Source organism: Cordyceps militaris (genome assembly GCF_000225605.1).
Source record: "Cordyceps militaris CM01 unplaced genomic scaffold CCM_S00002, whole genome shotgun sequence".
In the NCBI taxonomy this organism is placed as follows: Eukaryota; Fungi; Ascomycota; class Sordariomycetes; order Hypocreales; family Cordycipitaceae; genus Cordyceps; species Cordyceps militaris.
Window position 1 is genome coordinate 236962 of NW_006271970.1, and position 14436 is coordinate 251397.

General features: G+C 56.8%; 6 protein-coding genes across 6 annotated transcripts; 4 read left to right on the forward strand and 2 right to left on the reverse strand.

Moving 5' to 3' along the window:
* Window positions 1-67: 67 nt before the first annotated feature.
* On the reverse strand, window positions 68-697 carry CCM_02005 (HD superfamily hydrolase, putative; the record flags this gene model as incomplete). The annotated part of the gene is made up of 1 exon (XM_006667159.1): window positions 68-697. The coding sequence occupies one exon, from the start codon at window positions 695-697 to the stop codon at window positions 68-70; it is 630 nt and encodes a 209-aa protein (XP_006667222.1).
* Window positions 698-2103: 1406 nt separating this feature from the next.
* On the forward strand, window positions 2104-2466 carry CCM_02006 (small nuclear ribonucleoprotein SmF; the record flags this gene model as incomplete). Its single annotated transcript, XM_006667160.1, has 2 exons — window positions 2104-2303; window positions 2406-2466. 2 exons carry the CDS (start codon window positions 2104-2106, stop codon window positions 2464-2466), a joined length of 261 nt encoding a protein of 86 aa, XP_006667223.1.
* Window positions 2467-4806: 2340 nt separating this feature from the next.
* On the forward strand, window positions 4807-5745 carry CCM_02007 (GTP-binding protein EsdC; the record flags this gene model as incomplete). The annotated part of the gene is made up of 1 exon (XM_006667161.1): window positions 4807-5745. The coding sequence occupies one exon, from the start codon at window positions 4807-4809 to the stop codon at window positions 5743-5745; it is 939 nt and encodes a 312-aa protein (XP_006667224.1).
* Window positions 5746-6677: 932 nt separating this feature from the next.
* Window positions 6678-8418, reverse strand: CCM_02008 (Cytochrome P450; the record flags this gene model as incomplete). The annotated part of the gene is made up of 4 exons (XM_006667162.1): window positions 6678-6856; window positions 6914-7625; window positions 7692-8097; window positions 8351-8418. 4 exons carry the CDS (start codon window positions 8416-8418, stop codon window positions 6678-6680), a joined length of 1365 nt encoding a protein of 454 aa, XP_006667225.1.
* Window positions 8419-10116: 1698 nt separating this feature from the next.
* CCM_02009 (uncharacterized protein) lies at window positions 10117-10755 on the forward strand (the record flags this gene model as incomplete). The annotated part of the gene is made up of 1 exon (XM_006667163.1): window positions 10117-10755. One exon carries the CDS (start codon window positions 10117-10119, stop codon window positions 10753-10755), a length of 639 nt encoding a protein of 212 aa, XP_006667226.1.
* Window positions 10756-12454: 1699 nt separating this feature from the next.
* Window positions 12455-14324, forward strand: CCM_02010 (CRAL/TRIO domain protein; the record flags this gene model as incomplete). The annotated part of the gene is made up of 3 exons (XM_006667164.1): window positions 12455-13309; window positions 13372-13513; window positions 13576-14324. 3 exons carry the CDS (start codon window positions 12455-12457, stop codon window positions 14322-14324), a joined length of 1746 nt encoding a protein of 581 aa, XP_006667227.1.
* Between the last annotated feature and the right edge of the window lie 112 nt (window positions 14325-14436).

Genomic DNA, 14436 nt, shown 5'->3' on the forward strand with positions numbered 1-14436 from the left:
GCCTTTATCCCCCTTTATTTTATTATTCCCCGTTTCGATATGCTCCGATCTTCTCAACTCCCCGCAGCTATCGAACCTCGTCGCCCGTCTCCTCCAGCCACCACTGCTGCATCATCCGCAACCGCTGCGTCCTCTCCCTGGCCAGCGCCCTGCCCGTGTCCGTCTTCATGCGCCCCTCCAGCAGTAGCAGCTTATCCTCGAAATGGGCCACTGTGTCCTCGAGCGGGCGTCCGCGCGCGGCGCCAAACGCAAACGTGCGGCCGGCGCCCACCATGCCGAGCGCGTCCAGGCGGTCCGCGTCCTGCACGACGGCGAGCTCCGGGTGGGCGGCGAGCAGCGCGGCCATGCGCGCCGGGCCGTCGCGCACCTCGGCCGAGTAGCTGACGCCGAGACACACGGCCTGGACCTTGTCGGCGAGCGCGGGCGCGGCGCCGAGCGAGCGCAGCGTGGCGGCCACGAGCTGCGTGCCGTCCGCGCCCGCGGCGAGGTACTTGTGGTCCCCGACGTCGTGCAGCAGCGCCGCGAGCGTGACGAGCGCGCGCGAGGTGTTGGGCGTCCGCGCCTGGATGTGCTGCGCGAGACGGAGCACCCGCTGGATGTGCGTGAAGTCGTGCGAGGCGTCGTAGTGCGACATGTACTCTTGGACGAAGTCGGTGACGCGCGCGATGAGGGCTTCGTCGACCTCAAAGGACGCCATTGTGTGCCGGGGGATATGATTTCTGGAGAGCTATACGGAGGAATACTGTTGCGGGTGTAGAATTGATGCAGTTTGCTGTCTGGCAGCTACATCGTGAAATGCAGAGATTCACGGCTTGACCCCCACTCGGCGCTCAGCCGCAGGACGAGACATTCACGTGATGAGCAATGCATACGAAGAGACAAGGGATACTAACAGTTTGACTAATTGAAACCTGTTTTTTAGGAATTTATACGAATGTTTGACGTGCTCAGACGTGTATTGTGGTGGGCGGTTCGGAAGGATGGCAGATGCATACATGGTGGAGGGCCGACGGGTATGATCTACATCAGGCTTGTCATATGGATACATACTATGCTCTAGACATTGCGGTAGAGCTACTCAACTTGGGGGATTGAGTAGGTGCATCGTATCAAATTAAGCAAAGGGGGGGATTGGAAGTTGAATTTTCGGCATGGCACACAGCAAGCCAGCCCACATGCACGCCGTTGTACACGCACGGAATGGAATGATGACTGATTCATGGCATCACTTGACCAAGGTATCTTCATCTCCTTCCAAGTGGAATGCGACTAATCTACCTGCATTCGGTAGGTTGCAGATTACAAGTCACGTTCTCACCAAGGCTGCCTACAGCCCGGGACCGTCCCGACGTCGCCTACAGCCCGCATCACCGCCGTCCTCGTCTCTTCAGGCCCGCCGCCTTGCCGTCGCTGAAGATCCAAAAGACGTGTCATTTCCCACTGCCGAGCGCTGCACAAGAGCCACCCGTCATGACTGGCCTCGTGCATACCCGCCGGCGCTAGCAAAGCCCGGCACCCATCTCGTTAGACTGACACGGCGCAGGCTCCTCCACTGGCCTTCGCAGCGGTGAGTGGCAGGATATCGCATACAGCCCCGAAGAGCCTGGGCGAGCACGACAATGCGAGCGGAGGCTGGGCGGCCGCGAGAACGGGCCGCAGATGGCGGGACGGCCAATGGGTGGGTGGAGATGCCGGTGCATGGCGGGCTCGTCTACGTGCTGCTTCTAGAGTTGGTGGAGGGGAGTCGTGTTTTCGGATAGGGTGCAGTGCTGGGACGAGGATGTTCACAATGGTGTGAAGCCAGAGTGCCGAGTCTGTGAGTGGTAGCACATTTTCAGCAGTGCAGGTATGCCAGCGTCTCGTCGCGAGGAACGCCAAAAGCAGAGTCGTAATGGCAGCTTGAGATATGCACTGTGGGCAAATATGTACATACCGGGTCATGATTATGTCAGCATTGTTTGCTGCAGGGATCGCGCTTTTGCTAGGCTTGAAACTTTGTGCTGGAGATTTGAGCTTTACGACGAACAACGAAACGAAAATAGCAAGCGCCCACATTCCCCCCCGCGCAACAAAAGAAAACATACGACGGAAGAAACCGTTAATATGAGCTTTGTACCTGTCAACCCGCGACCGATGCTGCAGGAGCTCGTCGACAAGACGGTGTCGGTGCGGCTCAAGTGGGGAGAGACCGAGTACAAGGGAAAGCTGGTGTCGCTGGACGCGTACATGAACCTGCAGCTGGCCAACACGCAAGAGTACATTGCGGACAAGTTTACGGCAGACCTGGGGCAGGTTCTGATTAGGTACGTTGTCGGCTCGGCGCTGCGTTGAGCGTTGAGGAGTGCGGGGGTGATGGGAGAAGATTGAGATTGGTCCCAGCTTTGCTAACGAGGTCTGACGAGCAGATGCAACAATGTGCTATGGATCCGCGGTGCCGATGATGGAGATACCAAGATGGAGGATTAATGTGTCCGCGTGTTGCTTTGAGAATTTGCTCGGCGTTTTTTGGGTCTTGGGATTTCTTGGAAAGGTGCATCAGAGAAAAAGTCTGCGGATCTGACCGACGAAGCGTGGCGCTGGCTGCGAGACGAGTACTGGATACAATGCATATTGGGGATGATAAAAAAGAGCTGTTGGAGGAATAAATGACGACATCGGTTTGCGCGACACGGCTAGTTTTGCGACGATACGGTCCGAGGGGAGGATATCATGGCGATGGACGGGATACAGGCGACAAGGACGGCAAAACGGGGCATGGAAATGTCCATTGCGTCGTGGGTATTCGAAGCGAAGCTGTTTGTCAGTTCCTCGATGCACAGCCATGGTTCTGGATGCCGTGATGTCCCAGGCTGGTCGTGTCAAAGAGCAGCTGAGTCGGGCAACGGTTTCTCTTCACTTTAGGAACCAGCATGGCAGTCGAAATGGGGGATTGCTGCAGCTATGACTGCAAACATAGCATACAACACAATACAAAGAGAATCCCCGCATCCCCTACGTTGTCCACGTACGACATGACCATGTCATTGTGCTAGCTGGATCGACAACGCAATAGTGACTCCCGCCAACGAATAATACCACTACACTCAGTTCTCGTCCCTTGGAAGCGACTTAACCCCCGGGCTCCGTTCAAGCAGCCCAGACGGCACCAGATGGACACCTTCGGCGCGGGACGAGGCGTGCGTACAAGGACCGACGGACACTAACTACCCTCGGCCCGCCGATCTTGTCATGGTCGTACCACCGCGGCGTCTTTTTTCTCTTCAAGCCTATACCGCGAACAAAGTCTGACTAGCGCAGCTGCAAGTTTAAACTACAAGTCATTGCTCTTCGTTTGTAGGCCCAGCTGCAGCGCGACGGAGCCGTCTTGCGAGCGGGAACCAATCACGATGGCTGTATAGACGCCCGGTATAGCGACTGGTGTGGGTGGGGCGAGAAAAGGGCCGCTGCGCTGTTAATGGCTGGCTGCCTTTTTTGTTTTTAAGCGCCGTGGTGGATTTCTCAAAGCCCTCCCCCCGCTCGTCGTGGCTGGGCTCCTTGCCGATTTTCTATATCCTGCCTTCTTTCAGCTTTTGGGTCATTCACGTCGCATCAATGGTGGCTTGATTGTTCATTCTCGGCAGTCGTTTCTGGATACCTTTTTTGATGGGACCCGTCTTATGCCGTTGTGTTGCGCGGGACGGCATGGCTGCGGGATAGCCTTCTCGGTCGATTCCATGTGGGCATGTGTAACTACAGACAGCGCCGAGATGGCCACAGGCAACAGCGCGCAAACTCTGGCCATCTATCATATCGTGCAACCACACAGGAAAACAGATCGATGCTTGTATCACTCGTTCCGGAACTATAACCTGTCTAGACACCCAACACGACAAAACCTCACAGATGACCTGCGTCGCTTGGCCAGTTCCCACCTGCAACCCACGACGCCACTTGCATGGCTGACCTGCAGGTCTTGCACTTTCGATAACTAACGGCTTGTTCTATGTACATAGTAATATGGGAAAATCCCTCGAGCAAGGAAAAGAAAGAGACGGGGGCCCATGTCGGACGACAAGGTGCCACTCCTCCATCCCACCCTCCTCCATCAGCCCGTGCAACCACCAAGCCCGGCCTCGCCCGCCCATTGGCCCCAGATGGCCGCAGACTAGCAGATCGTTGTGTGTGTGTGCTGTCTTTGTATCCTGGCAGGACGAGAGTCCCCGCTCTTGTTTATTCCTGTCCTCTCCACCGACTCAACTTCCTGCCCCCCCCTCCCCCTCCAGCCGCCCACGCTACCCAGCCGCCCGTCTCATATATCTAGGCCTCGCTGCCTCGTCTACTTTGGTTTCCTTTCTTCTTTTTTCTTCTTCAGCAAGTCTTGTCAATACCATATTCTCGGTTCCTGTTTGTTTCGTTCTCCCTCCCCCCTTGTTTTTCGCTGTTGCCTTCCAAGAGCTGGTCTCTTTTTCACTTCATCTAATATAATCAACTTCTCTCGAGCGCATAACATCTCACCTGCACTTTATTTTTTCTCTACTCGGATCTACAATTTTTTTTTACGACAACAAGTTGCTGGTCAGCTTCAGAGAACGATTATACCCTTTTTACATACACACACTTTTTTTGCATCACACATTCACCACCCTTAATAAACAGAACCACGGGAATACTTGCTCGAAACGCCATTTACACCATCATTTTTTGATACGCCTGTTTTAAGAATTTTTATTTTTTTCACGCATTTTTGACGAATTATTCTTTCTGCTCTCTTTGCATCGCCAATTCTCACATCTTTTTTCCCCGACTCTTCTCCAACAAATCACAAGAATGTCGGCCACTCAGCTCTCCTTCTCCCTCCGCGTCTCCTCCGGCGTCAAGGCCGTCCACCTGCTCGGCTCTTGGGACAACTACGTCGGCCAGCTCCCGCTCGCCAAGGACAAGACCTCGTCCAAGTCGGGCTCCTGGAAGGGCACCTTCCGCTTCCAGAACACGACGCTCCAGACCGGCCAGCGCTACTGGTACTACTACATCATTGACGGCTACCACGTCGCCCACAACCCCAGCATTGCCTCCACCACCGAGCCCACCACCGGCCGCGAGCTCAACATCCTCGACGTCCCCTCTGACAAGTCTGCCCCCAAGTCGTCGTCCAAGTCGTCGTCCAAGTCGTCCTCGTCCTCCAAGTCGTCCTCGTCTTCCTCCAAGCCGTCTTCCAAGTCCAGCAGCAAGAGCTCCTCCTCCTCGTCCCGCCACCACTCCTCGTCCAAGGACAAGGACCGCACCTCGTCGCGCAAGAACCTGTCCGTCGACATCCCCAAGGGCCGCCCCCTCTCCATCTCCCAGATCCAGGCCCCCAAGCCCATGTCGCCGCACGCCACCAAGCACCTGCTCGAGTCCGACTACCACGGCAACGAGGAGCTCGAGGAGCTCGCCGCGCGCTTCGGCACCGCCGGCCTCGACGACGACCTCGTCACCAACTTCAGCACCTCGCCCGTCTCCTCGGTCGGCTCCGGCTTTTCCTACCGCTCCGACAGCTCCTCCCCCTCGTCGTCGTCGTCGCTGCTCTCGGGCTACAGCACCCCCAACTCGGACTGCAGCACCTGCACCTGCGAGCGCTACGGCATCACCCGCCGTGGCGAGCGCGTCAAGCTCGACTGCGGCGGCTCCCGCTGCGGCTACGACGACTCCGACTCGTGCGCCAGCGAGTCCGAGGACGAGCACGTCGCCCACCACGTCTCCCGCCGCAACGGCATCATCGTCTCGTGAGCACATCCTGTGTGCTGCGCCGGGGCGTGGGCGGGAGCGGCGAGCGTCAGAGAGCTCAGACTACAGGCCGGTGCGCTGTTCGTTCATGTTTTTCTCCGCAGATGAGCAGACGCTGGATTTCATCTTTCAACGCCTGTCTGACTTTTTGCACGTTTTGCTCTTGTTTCCCTGCTTCTTTGTTGTCGAGGTTGAATTCTGTTTTTGCATTATTGTTTTCTGTTCTGCCTCGCAAAGCCTCGTCTGAATTTTTTTTTACACACACAAAACACACACCCTCCTCTAATCCTCACGGCCTCCCCAGCGGGTCGAGGAGAGCGCCAAGCCGGTCTTGCGCCTGCTCTCAAGCTCGCCCCGTCTGCGGTCGAGATGCGCCTGTGATGACAATCCGGGTCGATGCTGCGACCTCCCTCCCTTGCGGGGATGCGGTCCCCGTGAGGCGCTTTTAGTTGGATATTTTTAATACTTTTTTAAAAAATCATGTTTGTTGCTGTCTTTGAACAGAAGAAGGGGCGGGGGGGGGGCGCAAGAGAGGTTGGCTGCCCCCCCGCGACAAGTCCTGCTGAGGCCGGAAAAAGCAGCTGCTGCTGCTGCGTCAATGGGAGAACTCTGCTATCAGGTACGTACAGATACGCAAGCTATTATACTCTGGACAATTTTCGTGGATTTGGGCCGCATCGGACGGTTTTGGATGATGCGGCCTAGCCGTTTTTACCCGGGAGCCCTGGGTCCGTGGATAGAAGACGTTTGAAACTATTCATTTATTATTTCTGGTTCCCATGCACGTGAATGTGTAAGTAGGACAAAGACGCGGGAGAAATCAAGTGGAAAAAAACTAGGAACGGCCCATAGTCCGGATTACAAAGGCGCCTAGTGTTGACAATTTATCTTCATACCACTCCTCGCCAAGTGTCTCGCCTCACCCCGTTCCATCCTCAGCTCACCTCGATGAGGCAGCGGTGGCCCTTGGGCGACATGACAAAGTACGACTCCTCCACCATGTCCTCGTCCGACATACCCTCGCGGGCCGAAACGCGCGCATTCGGAAACGCGAGGAAGAAGCGGGCAATGCCCATGCGAAGCTCCGTATGCGCAAGATGCTGACCGATGCAGACTACCGAAAGAACATGAGCCCACCGCAGGAAGAGAGGAAATGCACACTGCTACTCACCTCGGGAGCCGCGCCCAAAGGACATGAAGGAGTCCGTCATCGCCTTGGTCGGCGCTGCCCAGCGGTCCGGGTCAAACTCGTCGGGGTGCGCAAAGACGGCCGCGTCGCGGTGCATACTGTACGCCTGCGCGCTCACCACCGTCCCGGCATCGAGGTGGAAGCCGCAGAGAAGCGCGCCGCGCGGGGGCACCATGCGCGGCAGCCCCTCCGGCACGGCGGTGTGCATCCGGAGCGACTCCTTGATGATACGGGCGAGCAGCCCACACCCGCGCAGGTCCGCATCCGTGTAGTCAACCGGCAGCGCCTGCAGCTCCGCCACCAGCGCATCGCGCAGGAGCGGCCGCTTGCTCAGCGTCCAGACGGCGTACGTGAGCGTGTTGGCCGTCGTGTCGCTACCGGCCACGATGAAGGACTGGCCGTGGCCAGCGAGCCGCGTGCGGACGACGGCAGCGCTGCTGTTGTTGTCTTGCTGCTCCTGGAAGAGCGTGGTGAACAGGGTCTTTTGTACATTATCCGTGCCGTTTTCTTCCACCTTTCTCTGGTAGATAGCGATGCCGTCCACGGCTGCCTTGCGCATGGCGGTCGCGGCCTTGTTCAGCGTCTTGCTGCTCTCGAGGGGCACGAGGGACAGGAGTTTGCTCAGGCGCGGCAGGGCGGAGCGGTAAATGCCAAAGGCGCCAGAGTTTCGCAAAAAGTAGCTGTATTCGTTGTCCTACAATATCAAATCGACAACTTTGTTATAAAGGCACTCAGTTGAGACTCGTTTCGTGTCACATACCTCGCCGCGCTCGAGCATGTGAAAGGACTCCCCAAAGGTGAGCTCGACAATAATGTCCGTCGTCATGAAGAGCCACCACTTCCAGATATCAACAGCCTGGCGCGTCTCGCTCTCCGCCTTCATTCGCTGCACGGCAAAGTCGACGTGGCCGGCGACGCGCGGGGCCAGGGCGTGGACGGCCGCGTCGGCCATGGGCGCGGCGAGCGCGCGGCGCGCCGTGCGGTGCAGGTCGGGGCTGCTGGTGCTGAAGATGTTCTCGACGCCGAAGACAAAGTCGATGTACCAGGGCGTTTTGCGGAACGTCTCCCTGGCCGAGTAGACGGCCTGGAGGGCGCTGATGTCGCAGAGGGAGACCTCGTCCGGGCCGATGCGCACGATGCGACCTGCAGGGTGAGTGGGAGGTACACTGGTAGATCAAGTTGTCATTTATCATACCGTATTTTCCGTGGAGTTTATGCACGTATATGCTTCTCTGGCCTCGGACCCAGTGATACCTGAGCACAAGGCCAGTCCATCGGGAATACCAAGGACCGGGAACACGCGAGATTGGCTTTCGCAGTGTTGCAAAGATAATCTTGGCAATCGCGTGAGTGACATGTAGTCGGACAGATATAGGATGACGTACAATAAAGGATGCAATCGCGAGTACCGCTCCATACAATGCAGCGGCATTTGGCTGCGCAAAAGCGCCGATCGCAGGTACAGTGTGCAGGGTTTGGTTCGCCATGTTTACCATGGAAATGGGTACTCTGCAAACCGATTCTGTCCAGCGAAGAGCAGTCTAGATTATATATTCCTGCAGATATATGCCTGCATGCATAGTTGACTGTGCCGCCTTCTGACCGGCTGCATATATCGCTGCACCAACGCCCGGGTTTCCCGACTCCTCCCCGATGAAGCCGCGCCATGTATGCATGGCTGGCCCGCCGCGCGGCGGAATGGATGGTCTATCTGCGAGACCTAAGCCCATCTCGTCATACGATGAAAAAGGTCCTACCGAGTATCGCGATTTCGGCTGCCTAGGCACATACCCACACCCGCTCGCGACGATTCGCTGTCCGAGGCGGACGCGGGACGGCGCGGTGGTGGTCGAGCTTCGGACTAGTCACCTGTCCGAAACGATCAAACCCAGGCATTGTGATTGGAGCGCGGCTTCATATGGCCCAACGACGGGAGTGGCGGACTTTTGCGATGCAGCCTTCGCCGATGCCCTCCCGAGACTTGGTAGCGAACCAGCGACGACTTCATGACCATCGATCTAGGACATCTCTGGGGCATGCGCCTCATCGGGTTAGTAGAGCTCTGGTTTCTACGAAATACTCTGGATCCCCCGGCAGTGATATGATGTTGCCTTGGGCCATACTGTGATACTTTATGTGCTGTCTCCACCACTTCCAGACATGGAAGGCATCAACTGTCCTCCTGTACCGGGCCGATTACATAATCGGACTTGCCCTGTTTCCTTCGCCGCAGCAGTCGATAAAGCGGGTGATTTCCTTCCTTCAGCATTGCAATGAATAGCTCACGGCGTTGTTGGTGGCAGGCGCCGCCGCGACGCGAGCGAGAGTGGGCAGGCCTTCGTTGAACAACATGACCGGACTCAGATACGAGAGAGACATCAAGCTGATGGCTGCCACAAACCACCAACAACATGATTAAGCTACCCTGCTTACCGCCGGAGGTGTTAATGTGCATTGTTGATTTGCTTGGCCCGACGCAGGCTGACTTTGACAATTTTGACCACCGGTACAAGCCCAACGTCGAACTGTATCGGCTGGCGCGGATGTGCACGACGCTTCGAAATGTTTGCCTCCCCAAGTTGTATGAAATTTGCAGCGTGACAGGGAGCCGCAATCTCTGGCGCAGCCTCAACATCGTTCGCACGCTCATTGCCAGGCCCGAGCTCGCTAGAGCAGTCAAGAGACTCATTTTCGACGCCGGTTTCTACGTTGATGCCCGCCATTTCCCCCGCAGTAGCGTGGTCCTATCAGCACTCGATTCAGCGCTCTTTCGTCAGGTACTGATAGGGGCAGCGCCGACGTATATAAATGTGGACGCGATGCAAGCCAACACTAAGCTATCTGAAGCAGAATGCGATTTGCTTGGCGAATACGTGGCCTGCGTCGCCCTAGCCCTCGTGCCCAACATCACCAGCGCCATCTTCTCATCCCGCCGCCTAAGTATTGGGAGATACGTGGGCATTGGGGCGTTCAGGCCCGGTTACTTTCCACGGCTCGAGGCATTCTCGATACAGGAAGACCAAGCCGGGATGGATATCGACTTTGACCACGCACAAGGCATACTGAGATTTTCGGCGCCCAATTTGAGACGATTGATTAGGTGGTCGATTGGATCACTCTCGATATCTGTATACCCTACCATCACGCAGCTTGTGCTGATATGCAGCCGGCTGACCAACGCAGATATGGCGCTTCTCCCAAGGGCGTTCCCACGGCTTGAACAGTTTACGTACGTGGACGGTGGCACAGACAGCCTTCCTTTTTATCCAACGGAGTCGGCGGTGTCGGCCAGGTTCCTCCATGAGGCGGTGCTTGGTCTGCGGCGGACGCTGAAGCATCTTGAGCTTGGTGCTCACGAGGCGGACCTGCTAGGCGAAGATGACGCCTTGGAAAACAGATTCTTGGAAAGCTTAGCCAGCATGGAGGTCCTAGAGACGCTTCGACTGCCTACGTACTTTATCTTTGGGGATGATGATGACACGGAGCAGCAGTCTGGGGATTCGATGGAAGTGCAGCCCATTTTCCATACAGACTTGACGCAGTTTCTTCCCAGGTCGATACGGAGCTTTTACATGGAAGACGCGCAGCAGCATACCGTCGTGGACATTCTGGCCTTAGCCCAGGTCGTGCCAAGCAAGTTCCCCAATCTGAGGCACGTCACTTTTACCGACTTGCCACCATCGTCTGATGTTGTGGTAGGTGAAGCATTTGAAAAGTGCGGGGTCAAGTTTAGTTTTGAAGATGTTGATATCAATGAGTACGAATGCGACTATACCAACGATGGCGACTTTCCCTTTGGAAAGAATTTTACCTATTACCATTGAACTTCTCTGGGCCCTCTGGAAGCCCAAGTCCCTCGTCTACATACATAATCGACGGTTTGTTTAGATGATTGATGGTGCTTGTGTGGGCTAGGAAAAGGGAAGAGAGGATGGAAAAAGCGGATGATGATGACGCAGCTTTCTGTTCATTATTATTGAGAGTGTGGGACAAGATGCAAGGTGATGGATGGCCTCCAAGTGATCCTTTGTTGGTGGGACATGGTTAAGTGTAGCGCTTGGTTCAGAAGAATTCAGAAGAATTCAAATTAATTGAAATCATTTCCCAACCAGTACTTATTTCGAGGCTGTCATTTTCTGTCGAGCCCTATCCTCCATATCGTAGGTGGGCTAGTTCGTAGGCGCTTTGGTGGCGCTGTAGGGTCGAAGCGAACCGTTTCTTGCACCATGTCGGATCTTGCTTTGTGGCCTTGAAAGGCTGCTATGTAAATGCGCAGCGTCCAAGCACCATAGCAGTAACGCAGATGAACAATGGCGTGGCGGTGGCGTCCGAGGCGAAAGGCTATTTTACCAAGCGACCAAGGTTTTTGTCGTCTTTGGTCCGCAAAGCTTGGACATTTGCTGACCCCTCTTGTTTTGAGCCGCATTGAATGGGGACAAGGAAAATGCTCCGACGGTTTCGGTGCATAATAAAACGATGGCCAAAGCAGAACTCGATGGCAAGATGCATAGAGTCTGTGGGTTGTGGCCAGCACAGACGGTCATGCACAGCGCAACCTTGGTAATCCCGCCACCGACGATTGGGTGCGTCCCCGCAAAGCTCTCTCCGAAAAAAAGAAGAAAAAAAGGCATCGACTGTGCAGGTCTGGAGTCGGGTTCTCAGGGGTCGGCTATGCAACTGTTGTCTGTCTGTACATGAGTCTGGTCACCCCCGCTGCTGATCTCCAGAACGTCAAAGCGTAGTAGCAGGGGGGGGAACAAGGCGAGTACATACGACGAGACGAGCAGGGAGTAAAATGTCTGCCGTTTGTGGGGAGGACCAGGTTGTGACGAAGGTGGCATCAGATGCGGCCGAGGTCTTGATAGTTGAGCCGCATCCGCCCCAAGGAAACCGACAAAAGAAAGCAAAAAAAAAAACGCCAGGAACTCGGCATCCAGAAAAGAGGCTAGGCTATACGTTTTGATACATAGTATCAGTAAGAAATTTTGAAAGCAGCCAAGAGAGTGGGGGAACTGGCTGCTCTCTGTCGTACGAGTGGGCAGCGGCCAGAGGTGTGTGCGGGGGCGCTGGTCCGGTGTGGCGTCTGTGGCGTCACTAAAAACCCCCGCATCTCGGCTTCCCCAGCTGCTTCTTCACCTCTTCACAGTTCAACAACACAGGCTGCTGATGATATGCGCTTCGATAGCGTCTTCTTAGCCTCCCCCCGCCCCAGCATCTTTTTTTCCCCGCAACGCACATGGTCTGGAGCAGCCAACCAGCGTGCCCGGACAACGGCACCCCTGGCCTGAGCCCCCTCCAAGATGGCCCATTCGCGATGGCGACCAGGCCTCGGCATCCATGAATCGTGGAGCATGCCCTCTGAACTTGGCCATCTCGCCGACCCCGGTCATTGACGGGCCCTGTTCACCTGTTGAGGCTGCTCTTGTATAAGGCCCTGCTCGTCCCCCTCCTCGTCTCCGGTCCGTGCAGAGTGATGCTCTTTTGACCAGAACAAAACTTGTTGCAGAAACAAGCCCTCTCACCATGGCGCAGGTCCTGTCCAACTACCCGGCTTCGCTGCCCACCCCGCCGACCACGCCGACCAAGCTCACCAAGATGCCCAGCCATGCGTCGTCCGCCGCCACCAAGGCCGCGCCCCCGACCGGCTTCCTCGGCCACCTAACCGCGTCGCAGGAGGCCAAACTGCGCGCCCTCTGGGCCATTGCCTACAAGTTTGTCGAGGTCTGCGAGGCCGACCCGACCTTTCACGAGGCCGTCACCCTCCAGGACAAGTTTGTCCCGCCCGCCATGAAGCCCGGTGCGGCCCAGCGCAAAAAGGCCACCGGAAGCGCCTCCGGCCAGCAGTACCCGCCCGCGCTCGTGCCCGAGCTGCTCTCGCTGCTCCCGACCCACGAGCGCAACGTCGACAAGCTCGCCGCCGCCGCCCTCGACGCCCTCGACTACTGGACCCCGCACATGTTCCGCATCACCCTGCTGCACACGGTCAAGCAGGAGCACCCGGACGAGCTGGCCCTGCGCTTCCTGCGCCAGAGCCACTGGGACGTCATCCAGGCCTGCAAGAGCATGGGCAAGACCATTTACTGGCGCACCATGGAGGCCGCCATTGACGATGATATTCTGCGCCTCGGCGAGGGCGGCGCCGCCGAGGACGAGAAGAATGGCCAGGGCCATGCGCGGACGCTCGGCGCCGAGTTTATGAAGCTGCTGCGCTCAGGCAAGGGCTTCCTGCACGGCAATGATCGGGAGGACCGCCCGATTACCTATGTCCGCGTCCGGCTGCACAAGGCTGGCGATGAGAGCCCGGAGAGCATGGAGCGCTATATTATCTACCTGCTTGAGATGGCCCGTCTGTCTCTGCGCTTTCCCGTCGAAACTGGTGTACGTTTTACCTGCTTGCCTATGGCAGCCCTTGCGAATATGGATGCTAACATTGTCATTAGACCATCTTTCTCGACATGAGCCACTTTCGCTTAAAGAACTTCGACTTGGACCCCCTCAAATTCATTCTCAAGTGTGCGGAGCAGTACTATCCTGAATGTATCGGCCTCATCATCGTCCACAAGGCTCCCTTTGGCACCAAAGGTACGCTCCCCATTCACTTGCGAATTGCCAGCACACGAAATGCTAACATGCCCCCTCACCAGCCGCCTGGAAGCTGATCCGCCACTTTGTCAACGCCGAGATTGCCGAAAAGGTCAAGTTCACCACGGGCCGCAAGGACCTCTTCAAGTACATTGACCCCAGCCGGGTGCTCGTCGAGCACGGCGGCCAGGACCCCTTCCAGTACGAGTACGAGGAGCCCAACATGGACGAAAACTTCAAGATGCAAAACACAATCACCCGCAACTACCTGCTGCTCGAGCGCCAGATGCTCGTCGAGCAGTTTGAGGATGTCACCAAGGAATGGGTCATGAACGCCCAGGGCACCGCCCGCGCCGCCGAGGTCAGCCGCCGCCGCGACCAGGTCTGCGCCGACTTGACATCCAACTTTTGGGAGCTCGACCCGTACGTCCGCGCCCGCTCGCTCTACGACCGCCGCGCCTGCCTCAGCGGCACCGGCAACTTGCAGTACCACCCGCCCAAGTCGGAGCGCCGCGCGCGAGACTCCACGGCCACCGGCCGCCCCCGGTCCATGTCCAGCTCGAGCGGCGCGCGGTCGAGCATCATAGCCCGCTCGGCCATTGGGTACAGCTCCAGCTCGGGCATCTCCTCGTCGGGCATGGCGGCGTCGGTTGGTGCGCGATCGAGTCTCTCGGCGGCCGGATCGGGAGGCACAGGCACCCTGACGACGTGTTCGATTCTGGGGTCACCCGTCAAGGAAGATCATTATGGCGAGATGGAGCACATGGATCTTGGTTCTCTTGGAGACGATTCATCATTTTACTCTGACTGAGTTTTTTTTTTGTCACGTTTTATTTATCACGAAGTGTATGACTAGCAATACCACGTACAAGGTCTGTTTTGGGAGATATCAATTTACTTTATTTACTAGTTTCATTCTTTCC